Here is an 18,728-nt window from a genome sequence, read left to right on the forward strand (position 1 = left end):
CTGTGAAAGACAAAAGCCAGGAGCAAAATTCATGAGAATTGCTCCATTTAAAACATTGCGCACCAATCCTCCTCCAACTGTAGGTGGCAGACATGTGCTAGTATTGGGTAGCAACAATCCGATGTAAACACCACATGCTGAAGCTGCTCAAGAATGCACGTTTAACATGTCCTTGGACTCGCATCTCATGTTCGATGTGACCGTAGCATCACGTGTTCAGTTTGATCTTGAAGTCCTGCTGTGCAGTGAAGGAATCCACAATTTAACAGGATGTTGAGCATCCACACATACTTCTTTCTAATACTGTTGGTGTGTGGGGATGTCCCATCTGTCCTGGTGAGCAGAATTTATGTCCACTGGGCACATTTAAGCATCTTTTATTTACACCAGGTCAAAACAGAGGAGAGAGTCTTGTTTAGGAGCGATTTTCTCGATGAAGAAGCGAAGATCTGGAAAATAAAAAGCATCCACTGTTAGGTTTTATTGGTTTACGCTGTGTTGGTAAGAATGTGCGGGATGACCCACCTCAGAGACCTCCGACTGTCCTTCTCCATGTTGTTCTCAGGCCCTTCGCTCTCAAACGAAGCCAGATGCAGCTCTGCAACAGTAAGTCAAACTCAGTGGGTTTTCCTTCAGCTGAACGCAAGAAGCATCTGGACTGACACTAACCGTCTTCGGTGAGGACGGGGGTGGTGACGAGATACTGAAGGACGCGGCGGTCTCTGTCAAACGGGCAAATGACCTGACGCCAAACAAGGAACTCGCTCACCTGCTTTGCAAGCTCCCACAGTTTCTGTGAAGATGCAAAATATCAGGTTTAGTGAAAAAGATATGAATAAAACTTTTGAGAGGAACTGTGTTATCCTTCTTAACCACTAGGGGGCGTCCAGACTATAAAAAAAGACTGGACTTACCTCAAAGTTGATGTGTCCGTTTGGCAGCCGGCTGGCACAGCCTTCATTCAGGAAGTAGATGTCTTTGATAAGAAGACTGAAGAAGGGAATCACAATCTGCAGACGTAGAGAAAACCTGGTCAGACAGGAGGGAGGGGCTAAATGGATCTGGTTAGGCCAATGCTGAGCGATCCTCACCTTCTCCTGGCTGCTGTGTGCAGTCTCAGACCTCTGGGTGGCGCCACGGAGCGCTGTGCGGTAATTACTGAAGTTACTGGATGGGTCCATCTGGTGCTGCAAACAGATCACAGGAGTGAGGCCTCAAACACACACAGGGACGCACGCAGCTTTTAAAGTTGAAGCAAATCTTTACCTCCAGGATTTCAAACTTGTCAGTGTTGACTTTGCTCCAGGTCTTCTTCAGTCTGGAAACTGGATTCATGTTCATTCCCGCTGAAAAACAAGGAAAAAGTGTGAGTCTGTGTGTGTGCTGCAGGATCCACTAACTCACTTTATTCTTCCTTAACCTGATTAGCTTTAACTCCATCTGCCACTGCGCTTGTTGGACTCAGTTCATTTTAAGGCTTGAGAAGAGAAGTAGAAGCATTTTGTGTTTTGCAGAAAGCAGCAACAAAAGCTCAAGAAGGCCCGATGGTTATACTTAAGGATGTCTCTTCAGGTTTTATGTCCCAAATCGGATACTTTTTGAAACTCTTAAAAAGAGCACCTCTGTGAAGTAGCAAAAATAGTGCAACTATTAACTAGTAAAAATAGGAAATAATTAGTCATGTGAGAACGTTTGGCAACTCTAGCTTTAGGATTTTAAGAATAAGTGAACGTTTTTGATCAGATGTGATTCATATCTGAAGGTGAAAATGTTTAAATTGTTGTAGCATAAATAGGACAATGACTATTCTTGAACAGCTTTAATTGATGTAATCATTTATTAGTTATGGTTATTTAAAATCACTTTCTCAGAGTTTGCACTTTGTAGACGGTCCCTTGGCAGTTGTCTTTGTAGGCAGCAGGAAACGCCGCTATCATTTAAAAGAATACCCGATCTTTGTTGTTGTTTGTGTTAAGATAACCCAATAGAGACACTTGCTTACACTTTAAAATGTTAATTAAAAGAGTTTGTGATCCTTTAGGTCCAAATCTGTGAATATCTCGCCAACTTGTTTTTGAATTGTTTTTGTGTCCTTCCTGCTCAAATTACTGCCGTACTCTTCTACACTTCATGGCAATAAATGTCATAATCTATTCCTGATATGCAGACTTCTAGTAGATTTATCTGGAATAAGAAACTTGATCATAGTAAAAATAAAATAAATATTTGATCCCCGATTGGGATGGAACATAAGATTTTGAGTCTGAAATTGCGTGATCTGGCTGAATTACGCGATTAGATCAGGATATCCTAATTCAAATATCTCGTATGGATTCTCTAATATCTTTGGAGTGTTCATATCATAGAGTGAAGTCTCTGCACGTCTATGTCAAACACTCACTAATGATAGCCATGAGGGAGTTGAAGTTGCCGATGTTGAAGCACTCCTGGGCTACGTCGATGAAGAACTCGATGATCCGTGCTCTCTGCTTCTTCTTTGCTGGCTTTAGTGACCAAAACAAAACAGGTGCATTTCAGTGAAAGCTACACCAAGCAGTGTTCAAATGTGCAACAAAACTAATATTAGCATTGACTCGATGACAGCTAAAGCTGCGTCACTCGAGGAGAACCTACCATGCAGATCTCAGTGGCAACCAGGAAGCTGAGCCGGTTGAACCAACTGATGTAAGCCTCAAGGTTGCTGGTTTTACGCTTCCGGAAGAAACCCTGAAGCAGCAGGAGAAACGGGACGAAATGAAAAACAAATTAATTTAATGATTGTACAGATTTCATGCAGTGAATTGACGTGTCAAAACTCTCCTGGCACACTGAGAAGCTAACTTATCAAATACATGAGAAATTCTGCTTCTATGACAACATTTCCCATAATCCCTTGATTATGGAGCTTTGAAGTGCCAGTAAATTAAGCAAAAAAAATAAATATTAAGCAACTGGCTATAAGAAGATTGTAATACTAAAGGGATCTTGACAGAAAAGTGTTTGACTAAAGTTTTCAAGTTTGAATACTTTTTCACCCATCTTATACTGTTTATCTAGAAAGAGCAGATGCACAGTTGTGTCAGAACAAAAAGATTATAGCCGAAACAGCTTTTTCTAAAACAACCGTTCAAACAAATTGATTGAGATATTAAAATGTGAGCTTCATCACACCTATGGAGGAATAACTTCCTGGTTTTATCCAGAGGACAGGCAGCCTTGTCTGCACAGTCCTCTGGAGATAATCTATGATTGAAGGCAACAGGCTGCTGCTGCTCGTCTGTATTCTGTCCTCTGCTAATGGATCTGGACAGCGTTCACACCCACATATCCTCAGGCCTCTGCAGGAGCTCCTCCTCTTCTTTAGGTTCATTTATTTATTTACATGTTTATGCATCAGAGTGTGTTCTTTCTCAGCAGTGAACTGGTTATATAAATAAACAGTGGAAAAGCTCCACATGAATAAACTTTTCTCGCCCGCAATGACGCAATAGCAGAGATCCTCGGACTGAAAGCTTACACAACAGCAGCGGCCCACTCCACTCTGAACGTCCACTCTACACTTCAAGACCCCTTTCACTGACTCAACCGCTCTCTTATATAACCGCAGCGGCACTGGTGGGAGCGCGGCCACAAAAACACCCGCTGAAGGCTTGTTCTCAGTGGCTCTTGAGCTTAATCGCAGGGCCACTCCAGATAAAGAGCGCCGCAGACGTCACAGCCAGACTCTGTTCTGTGCTGCGTTTCAAAAGCAGCGACTTGAACAAAGCTCAAATGCTGCTCGCCTATCCAGCTGGAAATCCTTTCATGTGGCTTGAAAACCAAATTGACTTGAACTGAAGCAAACCACAAATTACACACCCAGAAGACACGTATCTGAAACACAATCAGAGGAGTCCATAACAACAAGGAGGGAACTTGACATTGATGGTTACAAAGCCCACATGCTGCTTTCTTCTTTAGATGTCTTTATTTAGGAAAACAATACTCAGATTTTCAGCACCAGAAATCCACTTATTGCTGCAGGGCTCAGAACACAAACGAGGTATCTTACGACGAGTTTCTCTTTAAAGGTTTGTTTTCATGCATCTGTGAAAATGTCGGTCTAATGCGCAAAAGTTGAAAGTCTCCGTCTACTGTGTGAAAGTCTCTGTCGACTACTTTAAAGGCTCAAGACCCATCTTTTTAATCTGGCTTTTACATGACTTTTGTAGTTATTAAATGTTATTGTCTTTTATTTTTTAACTTCAATGTGAATCCTTTTATAGTTAATTTTTAAACTCATTTCTTATTTTAATCTACTAACCATGTTTTTATTATTATCATATTAATATTATTTAAGCATGTTTTTAATGCTTTTTAATATGTACTTTATTTGCTTTTATGTTAAGGGCTTTGTTTTTCGGACAAATAAAAGGCGCTATACAAAAAAAATAAGTTTGAGTTACTGTGTGAAAGTCTCAGTCTAAAGTCCCAAAATCTCACTTTAATGTGTGAAAGTCTCATTTTAATGTGTGAAAGTGTCTTATCTGTAAAACTCTAGCTCTTATGTGTGAAAGTCAGACTTTCCCTCTCAGTTCCAGTTATAATCATCATCTAAATAAATAAACTTATACCTTGTGGTTTTCCATGGGATCCTTCAAGGCGAATGTCTGGATGAACTCTTCAGGGCCGATAAAGCTCAGTCTGTCCTGCAGGCGGGAAACATGACAACAGTCAGGACATGGATAACAGCTGGATGAAATTGTGTTCATCCAAGCAGCTTCAGGAATTTCTGGTCTAAACTTTGAGGTCAGTTTTAAACAACGGTTTATTATTTCAACCAGTCTGCTGATCTTTTCCTTAAACTTGTATCATAATCTGTAACCATATTAAGGATGTGGTTATGTGTGCCGGTCTATTAGCTTTTTTTAAACAAATGTCTTAAACCGACAAATGAAACAAAGGAAATAAAAATGGTGATTAAAATGGCAGAGCAGTCTTTGACAAACTTTTTTGATTTTATTAAAACTGGCCATCAGTTTTTGGATTGTGTTTAGGGAGGATATTTTAGCTTTAGCTAGCCACCAGATGGTGCTGTTCTCCGTTGTTGCTCCTTGTGACATGCAGCTTCAAACTCCTCGATCTTTTACAAACTCTTAGAGCTAAACGTTTCGTGATTTTGTTTACTCCATTACTAACAGTTGATGGCTTTTTTTTGTTTCACTATTTCGTCGTATCATTTTGCTTACAGAATTTAATTGGTAAAAATAACTTTAAAAATACAGTTGTTCGTACAATCCAATAAAATGTTTGTTGAAGTCAACAATATCATTATTTTTTTTTAAATATTAAAGAAACTGTGCTTTATCAAATATAATACCTCTTACCAGTTCAACGTGAGTTAGCTGCTGGGCGAGAATGAAGGCGTCATCACACACGCTCAGTATGTCACTTCTTTGAACAGCGGCCTGCTTGTTTTTCAGCGAGGTCGGCCGCTCCTCAGCCACGGCGTTGAGTGCCGCCACAGCCTCCTCGTACTGACCGAGAGCGGACAGGCGCTTAATGAGACGCTGGGTCATCTGCTGCATGGCCCGCCAAGAGTACTAGAAAGACGAAGCAAGCCAAATGGTGAGGACGCTGTGATGGTTTCACGCTGTGTCTGTTTGGGTTAAATACTTACCTCATCGCCCCGAGCCACATGTTGTGTCATGTCCTTCAGGCAGCGCATCATTCTCTCATCCCGGAAGTCGTATGGAAACGTCTCCGTCCACTCAGTCAGCAGCTGGACCAGTTTGGGCGCCACCTCACGGAAGCGGATCTGTCAATGGTTACATGTGGACAAGTTGGTCCTGCTGTTGGGGGTGTGACAATGGGAGAGATGCACCTGTGTGTTTGTGAGAGTAACCCACCTTGTCCAGAAGGACATCTCCAGACCGCTGCTGCTCCACACACAGGTGACATACGCGGGTCATGAGCTCGTACGGGTGAAGGAAGAGGCGTGAGCTCAACAGGAAGGTGAACACGTATGACCTCTGATGAGTTAACAAAAAGAAAAACTTCCACTGAACGCTGTTGCTTTTTAACACAACAGACAAAACCACAAACACATTTGGTTGACAGACACTCACATCAGGGTAGTAGTCCACCGTTGGAACTAGGTGCTGAATCAATGCCTCCAGAGATGCAGAAACTAAACTGTTGTCATGGTAACACATTTCCCCATAGCTGGCAGTGATGCCCTGTCCATAAAGTCGGCTCTTCACGGAGGCCGAATTGTTCCGGCAGGAATGCTCCCCGTGGCTGGAGTGGCGGTGAGCTCTGCCCGGACATGACGTGCTGTGCTGGCGGGGGCTGTGAGGCTGATGCTGTGGGGAATAAGGGTTCTCCGAAACCACGCAGCTACTGCTGTAGTGGTGCTCTTTTGAGGTCATGGAGGAGAGGGAGGAACTGCGATACGAGTGGTGCGGCTGCGGCACATCGTAGGGGTTCTCTGCTGCAGGGTAGACGCCGTTGTGGATGTGCTCTCTTGATGGTTTCGGCGCTGTGTTGCTGTGGTATGGGCTCTGAGGCTGCGGGTGGTGGTTGTTGTTGTTGTAGACAGAGCAGGAGCTGAATTTCCCAGCATATGGAGTTGTGGGAGGCATGATGACCTTCATAAACAGAGAGCATCACATCATCAACCGAGTATAAAGATTCAAATCACTCAAAATAGCAGCATGATAAAGTCTACACATGATCAGATAGGAGTTTATCTCCAAAAATTTTACTGAAATCTTTTAGATTAGCAGTGGACTGGGTAGGAATGCTAACAAACTTCTTACCCGCTTTATTTAGTTTGAGTTGCTTTAATACCACACTCTTAAAGTCCAACTCCCATCATTTTATTACATTTTTAAAGTGTTCCCAGTGGGCCTCCTTTTAATTTTAGCAATAGTCAAAAAACCTGTGTCATTTTCTAGGCATATTCTGCAGAGAGGTAGTTCGTTGGAAATTCTTCTCAAAGCTGTGGGCGGAAACATTGGCAAAGAGTAACTCCGCCCCCCTTTCCCTTTCCGTTGCTGAGAGTTCAAAGAAGTGGGCTTGTAGCCAGCCCAACGTATTTTTCATGTCACAAATACGATCTGTTTTAAACTACATTTTTTGTGTGCTACCGATTTTACAACAATTTGGTTTAAAAAAATACTCAGAAATGCAATTTTAAGCTTAATTTTTTTTATACATTTCCTCTGTTATCAGAAAATGCCACAAGAACATGTTAAAAACACAATTTTAATTGGAGAGGGTATTTAAGAGTCCCCTAAACTGCCAGGAAAAACCAAGAAGACACAAACCGCTACATTAAAGACAGTCAAAAAAAAGCAGTAAGGACATGTGCTAACAAGTAATTTTCCAGGCTTTTTGTAATTTTGCGTTCTTTGAATCTTCCGAGTTATTTTTCTTTTCATCTCTAGTTTTCTTTCGCTCTGTGATCTGACAATGACCGAGGGCATTCACACTGTATCTGATCCACACCAGAGTTCACTTGAAGGCAAATCATTTTTTTATGCAGACCTTTTTCATGTAGGTCTGATTGCTTTGATGAGCTTTTGCAAAGAAGCAGGTCATCCAAGAAAACAAAACTATTTGCAGAGAAGAAAAAACAGGCTATTGTGGCTCTAAATCCTTTAACACCAGAGCCTTAGCTGTAGTGTTGACATTCTTTTGACTACCGCAACTCTTCAACCGTTTACACAATCAGCATAATTCCAGTGGATTCTGAAGCAGAAAAAAAAAGATTTTCTGTTGATATGCAACACATTACTGTAGTGTAATTTGTATGTCAAAGTAAATCAAAAGATTCTGTTGCTGAGAAAAGCAGCTTACCCCATTATGCAACACTTTACGTTAGTAATCCATTGCATGTTGGTGCAAAACTGATATGAAAAGCCACTTTCCTCCACATCAGAATCAGCTGAAATACGTTGATTGATTTAACGGTCAAATATTTTTTAGTTGGCCAAAGAGTGTTTGTTATTTAGACGCCATCAACATCTCCAGTATTAAAAGGTTAAAATGGCGCTCAAAAAGGTAACTTTAAAAATTGTAAAATGACTTGTTTCTACAATGAAACATTAAAATAGAAACCAAATCAAAAACCATTTACATTGCATACACATACTATATTTTAAAAAGTAGTTAACAAGGGCTTTGGAGACCCATTACCAAGAAGTTTTTATATTATTTGTCAATAGAAAAGCTTTCAAAAACTGTCAACATTTTACTTTTTAAAAACAAAAATTAATCCTGAAGCAATAGCAAAGTTTTATTTTGGCAAAACATCAATAGAACCTTAAAAAGTAAAAAAAAAAAAAAAACTTTCTCTAACGAGTAGAAAGAGCCGCTTCATCTTCGACTGAGGTGATCCTATAAAGTTAAATGATTTATAGGTCACAGTTAAGTGGCTTAATAAAAACCCCACGGTCTGCTAAAAATAGTCGTGTTAGAGGATCTTCACTGAAAAGTCTTCTGGAAGTTGCGAGAACTGTTGTTTACAACCAACTTAAAAGAGCGACGAGAAATTTTGGGGTCTTTTGAGTAAACAACAACTATATTGCTTTAATGATCCTGGTCTTTATTCTTTATATGTTTTCCTAACCCTACTGATGCTTATTTGGCTTCATGAAACATTGAATAACTGTCTCGAATATTAACAAAATATATAAACACTTATTCGGATGACCATAGCACGAAGATCATAACAACTCAACTAGACTATATCACTTCAAATCACTTTATCAATTCAAACTTTCACTTTTGAACAACTCTGCTAAACCCGGCATAAAGCTAGGACCACATCGCCCCCTGCAATCGGCGCTGAAGTGACCACTTACAATGAAAGTCTATGTAAACACGCAGTTTAGGCTTCCGCATCAAAAACTTGCACATTTATGCACATTTTTAAGCCTATTTTTAAACTCTAGGTACGCAATGTGTGGTCATTAAGCACACAATGACAGTTAAACCAGGTTAAACTTTGACCAATCCGAGACTTGCATTTGAGAGTAATCTATGGATGGCATCCCCTTTAATACACAGGATAGTAAACTGTTTGAAAATTGATCATGGAGGAGAAATTAACAACTGCGGTTTGTGCCCAGGCTGGAATTATGAGACAGCAAGTCTTTCGGATATATCAGAATAGAGCTGTAAATGGTGGATATGCGCTAGTATCTGGTTGTCCATGCTGTGAATGTAACATAAGACTGAATGGCACATAAGTTGCACCCCTGGCTAAACTATGCAAAAAAACACGACTTATTCTACAAAAGGAATGGTGATTGTGACTATTTTATTTTGTAGGATGTTTTTTCTCTTCCTCTTAAACTGCCAAGTTGTGATCAAAGTTAAAGTTGAAGGTTAATCATTCACGTTTAATTGGTTAATAGTACATCCTTCTGATGGGCTCAACACTAACTGCAAACTCAGAACACGTACAGCACTCTGAATTACAGTTAAAGCCTCATTTCTCTGGAGGCTTCATCTTTCTTACACAACCGAGTTTAGTGGTTCCTTCACGTTCAGGGTGGGTGTAAAATTCGGTACCCTTAAAGCTCCAAATGATATGTTCTCACAGGGTGAAGTAATCCTTCATCAGTTTTGCTGCTGTCAAGCCGACCGTCCTTGAGTCAACATGAAGCGATAAAATTGCGTCTCCCAGGGTTCTCCAGACTTCCTGCTCTCAGACGTCACTGGCCCACCTTCTTCGCTGGGAATGTGGTTGATGTTTAAGCTGCGCTCGAGAATTAAGCCGTGGCGCGTTTGAGCAACTGTGTCCCACAAAAGCACCGACGAGGAAAGCCATATGAACGTAATCCCAGTTGATCCCGTAATGTTAGCCCTTCTGCTACTGTCAGCGTTTGAGAGGCGTCTGTTTGTCGGTAAAAATCCTCTTCTGTTGGGTCAATTCTGATAAATCAGGTGGTTTCACTGCAGCTTGACAAAACTGTTAGTGGGGGTAAACAAGGGTAGGGGGGTACACAAAACCCCTCAACAGATGGAGGATCTGAAGTGATCAGTGATTATTTGTCTTAATAGTTCACATAATTGGATCTGAGGGTGGTAAGCTGATCCTAGATCCCCATGGTGGAGAGTTTTAACTCTGGAGCCATCTTTATCCCTGCGCCTGTTGTCTGTGGAAGCACCACATGGTCACACACATACCTCACACAGAGGCGTGTATGCAATACATTAACTTACGCCACGGCAGAAAACAAAAACCCGGCAGGACTCCGACAGACTCTTGTTTGTCCATGACAGCGTCTGCAGAGGAGTGTCTGCCTCAGCCAACTTCTTACACACCCCTGTCCAGCATGGCGCCGTGCCTGTGTAATCCACATGCATGGGGGGGGTGTCCACACACAAACACACACAGTGGCCTGAGCGACCCACACATGCGCATTTACCACAGCTCCTGGCATCACGCCTGTGTAAGCCAGTCCAGGTCTGAACTCTGTGATCTGGACCTGCTGTTCTACCACAAAACGCAGAGATAAGAATCCACATGGTAACATTTCCTCCTCTTTCTTCAATGCTTGTTTTTGCACTGACGAAAAAAAAAAAAAAACAAGTCTGCAAGCTTCCTAAACTGGATTTTCCAGACGAACTTCCTGAAAAGTTGACCCTTCGGATAGTTGTGGCTTCCAGACGGCAGAGCTGAAATGGGACTCCTCCTTAAATCATAGGTTGAACTCCCCGCGGATGGCTTAATGATGGTGTTGGCAGCACAATTTCATATTAGACGGGATTGTTTACCATCTCTTGTTTGTAAACTCTAAAGACTTGGAGCCGAGAAGGCAGTTTGATGTGGTTGTGGAGATGGCAGAACGTGAGCTTGCACTGCACCTTTTAAGTTGCTGATGCAGAATTACAGGCTGTTGGTGCAATTTTTGCCAAAGCAGAGGAGTTTTGAAAAGCAATGCAGAAGAAAACATCTCCAGGGTTGATTGATTGTTGTAAAACCATGACCTAGTTTGTGTTTGGTTTTTTTTAAACAAAGTTTGGTTGCTTCACCTCAGCTTTCCATTTCAGCAGCGTTTTCTCCATCCTTACAACAGAATTCAAATAAATAATTTCAGTTTGTTGGCTAAAATCTGACACTGAAAGCCTGTTTTATTATCATTTTATGTGGTTCTGAATGGTAAAGCCACTGCTGGTGAGCACAACGGGCCAGTGGGGTGGGGGTTCCCCAACAAAAGAGGTATTATCTCTCCTGTCGTGGCATTAGCAACCAAACAAAGACCCCCAGGAAGAGATCAGAGCAGATCGGACACACGGCGGCTTTAACACGCTCTGCCTCTGCGTGACTCAAGGCTGGAGTCACTCTCACATCAATCAGATCACCGAAAGCACGCTTTCTGCCGTTCCCACGAAAGGTACCAACTCTGCTGTTGACTCTTACAATCTGCCTGTTTTCAAGCATAAAAGAATCCGTCTGCACCTTCTCAGTAGCTAGGCATTCCTACATTTTAATGTTGAATTAAGCAGATTTTGCTTTTCTTGCTTGACAAATCTTGAAGTTTTGCGTTTGTGCGCTGGACGCTGCCAGAACAGATCCAAAGCCATATGCAAATCCTCTGTGGTGAACTTAGTCACTCTGAATTATGTTTATTCAAAGCAAACTGGCCGCCGACCAAATAACAGTCTGTATTGAAGGGGGACGATAATTCACTTCACTAAAAAAGATTAGTTTACAAAGAGTATAGTTTAAACTCAGCAGGGCTTCTAACTGCAGATTTTGTCATTCCACTGTAGTTTATGAGGAGCCAGACAAAGTTTGTTTTTAGTTTCAGAGAACGCCGCGTGTTCGAGACCAGACGAAGGTTCAGTTTGTACTAAGGGTGAACACAATACAGTTCAGATCTGATAAGACAGCCTATAAAACTATGTCATAGTGGCCCATGTAATGCACTGCTATCTTCAACCTACCTTGTACCTGATGTACTTTGACACTAATAAACTCCTGCAGGTATGAGCTGGAATAGCATAGTTTCATTTCAATAAATAAATCAAACTTTACTTCTACTCATGTAAGCAGTGTTTTATCCAAAAATAACAAATGGGAGACAGACTGACTTTAAACTCAGTATGGCTTCCCTGTTAAACATCACTAAACTATAGTCTGTGATTTGTGATCCAAGGCATAAAACAAAGTCCAAAGAGCACATTTATTCTCATCTCCACATGACAAGTTTTGCCACATTGTGTTTGTTCGAAGCGTGCCTTTAATTAGCATGAGCAAGCCCCACCCTGCACTTGTTTCTGCTGCTGCGGACAGCCCTGGGAGAAAATCAAAATGCTGGTTTCAGCTGAATGCTAAAAAGGTTGACAAACGGGAAGTCAAAGAGCTACTTTGGTGCAAGCATGGGAATGTAGCCTGTTGGAGATTCTCCACAGAGCTCTAGGTCTTCCAGAAATAAATCAAAGACACGCAGGTGGAGTTATCCACGTTTTCCTTGTTGGTGACAGAAAAACTACATCTGCCTCCTTCTATCACTTGTGTGCATCAGGCAGTTGTTAGTGTTTATTTCAATGAACTTCTTTACAGCAGATTCATGACAAACTCACAAAAAAAAACTCAATTTAGGGGAAAAAACAACACAAGAGAGGACGATGAACCCTTGACAAACACACATACTTGATTTTTTTGTACTATAAGTATATTAACGTAACATTTGAACAATTATTGAGATAAACATAGAATATACAACAAGCTAACAAGTCAACGAAACCCTTTATAATAGCTAAAAATCTTTGTGTAACTTTGGAACAATTCTGCATAGCCCAGCTAAAGATGGGGTGGCGATTCTTTTTCTGCGTCCCTGTCCGCATATACATCCACAGTGCCTTAGTGTTTGTTGCTATTTTTTTTTATCACATACAAGTCCTACCTGACTATAAGTTGCACCCAAAAATAAAAAAATAAAAAAATAATAATCACAAGTTATTCTCTGAAAAATACAGTATTTATCGTCAACACTCCACGCACCTGTCTCTAGGATCATTCGGCTGGATAGTAGCATTAACCCAGTGCATGAATGGATAAAGACACATTATCTCCTCTTTGCTAAGCTTATCACAAGGGGGGCTGATCTTTGTTACAGTCACGCACACAAATGTTCTGCTACACATAAAGCCACCAGAAAAACATGGCAATATTTGGTTTCGAACTGTAAAAACATCTCAGAAAAAGGTGGAACTGACTTGTAAACTACTTATTTTACACCAGCACCATGACAGTCTATAGCTCCCAAACGTTCACACTGGCACTTTTAAATACCAGATTAATCAAGTTTGGTTTTATTCTAAGCAGCCTGGCACTTTGCTTAGAAAGTGCTAGAAGTTGGCAAGGGACTGCAGGTTTGTGTGTAGGGGGTGTGTGGTGGAGGGAGGGAATGATGCATCTATTTTAAGTCTGTTTAGCAGTATTTAAAAAGAAAAAAGGGTGGTGGGGGGGGGGGAGCTTTTTTCTTTATTTTACCCCAGAGATGAGCGCAATCTGTCAGTCCCTCGAACTCTCAAATAAACAAAAAACAGGACCCGCGCGCGCTCCCTCTCCCTCTCTCTCTGCGAGCTCCTGGCTGAGTCACAACCGCAAAAGTGAGGCTGACTGTGGAGAAACCCTGCTGCGCAGCCGCGGTCCCATCACAGGTGCTCCGGTGACTAATGCTGCCTTTTCATCTGGCTAATTATAAACGACGGTCGGGGGTAAACAAAAACAACTACAAATGCGGCTTAAAAGTGGGTAGGGAAGGTGACGTTTTCACCTCCATAGATAAACAAAAAGATAGCTTAAAGTTCTATTCTCACACGAATAAATATACGTAAAAGTAGTTAATAGTACTTAAAAACATCGAAAAGTACAACTATTAACGCTAAACTTTAACCTTGCAAACTCCTTTATCAAGAATTTTGAATCTATATCTGTTAATATCTACTTTTTAACAACGTACCTCTATCGCGGTTCCGCCAGGAGTTCGGATACAATTGATTTCACCTGTAGAAACGACTCACGAAGACACGACGCAGGCTCAAACCGCGTCGTGATGGGCTCCTCACTATCTCAGCAAAGCGGATAAATCTCTGCGCGCTGCGTCCGTCTTGTTCTCTGCTCCATTGTGTGTCTCCTCTCCCACTTTCTCGAGTCAATTATTTGAACCAGCAGACCAGCAATGATTGAGCCACAAAGCGGAGCGTATTCTAATGAGCTCACAGAGCCGGGAAAAGTGACCAATCAGAGCAAAGAAGGCGGCGCCCTCTAAACGAGAGGTTGTCCAATTGCGGAGCAGGAAAGGAGAGAGTCGAAAATTCCAAGGATTTTGATTGGTTGACCTAACCTCAAGCAAAGCTCCTCTTTTTTTAGAGTGTCAAGAAAACAAAAAAATGTAGGTTTCGCAGAGAAGCTGGAGTATGGGAGGTGTCAGGTTTCCTCGTGGAATGTGTATGGCAATCACTTACATTGCTTGCTTCTAGTGTTGTAAAGAAAAATAAATTAGCATTTAAATAGAAAAAAATATTCTAGTGAGGAAAAAATGTACACTATATTTGTCTTTATCACAAATAGTTTTTTTTATGACTTTTGAAGATGTTTTGGACTTATAACCATTGTCAAACCAGGCGAAACAGATATAAAAAAAACTGCCTTTCTGTATGACTAAGAATCTATTGTTAATTGAGAATAGTCATTGCAGGATTAAATTGTTAAAATCAGGAATTATCCAAGATTTTGATGACATACTGATCCTCTGAGGACCCACTCTGATGAAAATTGTGTAATTTCTGTGTTAAAAATGTTCTTGTGGCATTTTTCTCATGATGGAAGACAAGTATCAAGAAAATTAAGTGTATACTTGCATTCCTCAATATTCAAATCGTTGTGAATTAGGAGCCAACGAAAAAAATCCAGTTGAAAAAAGAGCTTGTTTGTCATATAGAAAAAAAACATAGGGTGGGCCACAAGCTCCTGGACCCTGCTCCATTCGGATGCATCCACTTGTTGAAGACTAGATCCATGTACGTCAACATTTTCCTCAATCCGAGCTGGCATGTGGCTCAAAACTGTACAACTGGAATGCTCCAATATTTCTCGCTATTTTTGTTGCATCCATAATTTTAGATTTGAGGGTGTGAGGGGCTGTAAGAGTGTTAATATATAGCTCTCAGTCATGGGTCATGGATGAAGGGAAGGGGAGGAGGGGTTGGGGTTGGTCCCACCTGCAACTCAGAGGTAAATTTCTAATGAACTTCTGCTGCTCTGCAGAAACTCTGTCCTAGAAAACAACACAGTTTTTTTTTTTTGCCTCAAAACGGCATAATTTTAATTAATAGACCATTAGGAACACTTTTAAAATAAATCAAAAAATGATTAGAATGGGTCTTTTAACGTTTATCTTGCTCCTTATTTCATTAGTATGTAATAGGTTTGACATTTTAGACTTGTGGTAGTAGCCTCTTCTGGCTTTTTTCAAGAGCTACAGTGTCCACGTGGAATTTTAAAGGGATTTTTTGCGACTTTTTGCAGGTGAGTTTTATTTACCTTACTTTCCTCACTATTTCTGTGTATTTACATTGCATAAACTTCTGTTCAGAAAGTCATAAATTGATATTAATAAGAGCAGACATGTGGGTTTTAAACCTGTTGCTGCATGGAGCAAAAAAGTTGACTCACAATATCTTTTAATTTGTACTATGATGTGGCAACCCAGTTTGAAGTGAATTTAATTGGACATTAAGCAGAAGCAAACTCATTAAAGAGACATTTTGGGATTAGCTAATGTTTACGTTCAGTCTGTGGTTTAACAGGCTCATTTTTATCCTAACTTAAATTGGTTTCTCACCCAAGAATTTCAAAAGAGATCCATGTCTGAGGCTGTTCGAGAGAAACTAAATTACTCAAGCAACAAAGCTTTAAAAAGGCTTTATAATTCCTCTAGTTTAACGACGTTTCTCAATTTATACTACAGTAGAGTTATTCTTAAAGTGAAACCCTAACCTCTTGTGTGATAAAAGTTTCACAGAATGTAGTGAATCTTCTGAAGGATCATATAGGCTGCAAGAAAGCCGATATGTCTTCAGAAGGTTTGTTTTTGTTTATGTAAAAGTTTTAGATCACACAGTCTCTGCTTTTCCAAATGTTTTAAACATCCTTTGAACTGTCAACACAGTTCTCCCTCCAAAGGTCCAATTTTCCTCGAAATATGGGAATTAAAGAAAAGGTGGCTGCTCACTTATCCACCCCCTCAGTTGCCACGGCAGCGGTTCCATCCACCTCACCCAGCCCGAACCTTTTTCTTGCATAAATGCCAAAATTACATAAACACCCTTTGGACTCGCAGCCTTCAGTTGGATCCCGGGGTTGTGGGCGGCGCTCGATTGTTGATCACTGACGCCTCTTCCATTCTGACACATCACCACTCCGGCGAGAATAGCTGATTCCTGAGCAGTTGGAGCTTCAGGGTTGTCTCATTTTAATAACCCAACTCCTACACCACGCCACCTCAGGACACTGCTTCCGGTCGTGCTTGTGTGCTGTTGGATCAGAACTGCTGTGCAGACATCGGTACGCCACACATGAGCGCGTGCACACGCATCTTCCTCCACTGATGCTTGACCTTTGCAGGGCTCAGTGAGGACTCTCACTGGATTTGCCTTTTTGACTCTCTGCTACCACTTCAAGTGTTGCTGATGAGGACTTCCTGTGTGAAGGACCCATCAAAGAATTTGAAAATGGTTTTGTTCCTGTCAGTATTTTTTAAAAGAACAGTTTCCAGACGTGTAATGTAATCTGTCTCTTTTTAATGGTCTTATCAGTTTTTTTCTTGGCTGGTCTTTGTTCTGTTTCTTATCTGTCGTTGTGGCCATTTTAAACACAGTTATATAATTAAGGAAGAAAAGTCATGAACAAAACGTTTGGAGGTTAAAGCAGAAATCTGTGTTGTGTAATTTAGAGATTAGCTTGTGTTTAGTGTAAATCCTAGCATGAGCTGTTTGGAAAAGTCACTAAATAAACAGTAATTATTCCATTTAATAAACTTTAGATGTGCTTCTTTGTCTTTTTACATCATAAAAGTTACAAGATTTTAAAGATATATGTTAGATGCTACAACAAGATATGATTTGATGTCCATCAAGCATCAAATGACACACAGTCATAACAAAAATGTAAAAAAGTTTTTAATCCTTTTTGATTTTGATATTTGATTTTAAAGATATGTGCATTTCCTGTTGCATTACCCCATCCCTACTCCTATAAAATGATGCTTTTAATTTGAAGGATTTTAAAAACTTATCATGTTAAGAAGTTATGACTTAACGTAAAACTTTCTAACCTTCAGGGCACTGTAGCACTTAGCAGGCTATTAAGCAGTAGTTCTCATTCATTTAAAGAGTTGTTACCAGGAGCAGTGGATGCAGTTTGTTTTTTTTCCAGACAGATACCTGTCTCTGATAGTTGCATTTGTTTGCCTTACCATACGCAAGTCTACATTGTGAAAAAATCTAAGAATTAAGCTGGATTTACTATAAAGCTGCTTCTTACATTGGGGAGTTTATTATGTCTTTGTAACAAACTGTACGTTTTAAATGTTTACAAATCTCCTCCCGCCTGTCTGTGCTTCTGTGCACACAAATGACAGAACATGATTTACACCTCCAAACATTAAGCCACTTAAACGTTAACCACTGTGTGTTACTTTGAGAAGAAAGTAACTGAAAATGACCCCTGTGTCACATGAGGCAGAGCATCAAAACAGCTTGAAACAAATAGGTGGGAGGAGCTAAGATAAGTTCACAATCAATATGGCGTTTTTTTAACTAATGCAAAAGCATGTGTGAGTGTTGAGGAAGATTAAGATCTGTTAGGGTTACACTGTGGTGTAGTGGTTAGCGCTTGTGCCTCACAGGGTAAAGGCCCTAGTTCAAATCCCAGCTGGGTAATTTCTGTGTGAAGTTTGCATGTTCTCCTTATGCATGTATATTTTTTTTATGGGAACTCCAGCTTCCTCCCACAGTTCAACAACACGCCTCAAAGGTGGATAGATGTGAATCTGTATGTTGTTTTTTGGCCCTGCAACAGACTGGCAACTTCTTCAGGGTAGACCCAACCACAACTCAAACAGAAGCTCGGATAGGCTCCAGCAACCCCATGACCCCAAAATAAACTGAGCAGGCTTGGAAAATGGATGAAATGGATTAGAAAGCCTTAAAAAAAAAACACAACATCCATTTATTATGCACTTCATCCTGCGGAGGGTCACACGGGGTCAAATAACCCCTTTACACATGACACATTGAAAATCTAGACATCTTTCAGTTCACTTACCAACAGAAAATTCTGCCAAAAATTGACAACAAAAATAGATTTTATAACCTTTTATTGTGAAATTTGGTTATTTGTTGCTGTTTTGGATCTGAGATTACATCTAAAAAAATGTTTCATTATTTTTCACATCAGTCATCTGAAGCGATTGTTTGGGTTTTAAAAATATGACAAGGAAAAAAACTAGAACACAGTGTGTTGTCCTTGGCTGACTATTGTGGTATGGAGTTATTATGAGAACACAGAAAATACCCAAAAATATTGAAATTTTATTTGTGTTGTAATAAGGACCTTGTACCTTTTTGTTTTTGCAGATGTAAGACCTACATTCTCCAGTACAAGTCTATTTTTTTAATTGCCCCAGTCTGGCCTAAAAATAAACTCAGCAGATGGTCAC

General features: G+C 40.5%; 1 protein-coding gene across 1 annotated transcript; it reads right to left on the reverse strand.

Moving 5' to 3' along the window:
* Window positions 1-361: 361 nt before the first annotated feature.
* LOC112162961 (ras-GEF domain-containing family member 1B-B) lies at window positions 362-14,213 on the reverse strand. The gene is made up of 14 exons (XM_024298983.2): window positions 13,968-14,213; window positions 6,108-6,629; window positions 5,889-6,011; window positions 5,660-5,797; window positions 5,367-5,582; window positions 4,614-4,688; window positions 2,635-2,727; window positions 2,402-2,504; window positions 1,267-1,346; window positions 1,092-1,187; window positions 915-1,010; window positions 670-793; window positions 526-598; window positions 362-449 (listed from the first exon to the last, which is right to left on the reverse strand). The coding sequence occupies exons 2-14, from the start codon at window positions 6,621-6,623 to the stop codon at window positions 416-418; spliced, it is 1,767 nt and encodes a 588-aa protein (XP_024154751.1). The 5' UTR covers window positions 6,624-6,629; window positions 13,968-14,213; the 3' UTR covers window positions 362-415.
* Window positions 14,214-18,728: the final 4,515 nt, after the last annotated feature.

Source organism: Oryzias melastigma, linkage group LG12 (assembly GCF_002922805.2).
Source record: "Oryzias melastigma strain HK-1 linkage group LG12, ASM292280v2, whole genome shotgun sequence".
NCBI classification, from domain to species: domain Eukaryota; kingdom Metazoa; phylum Chordata; class Actinopteri; order Beloniformes; family Adrianichthyidae; genus Oryzias; species Oryzias melastigma.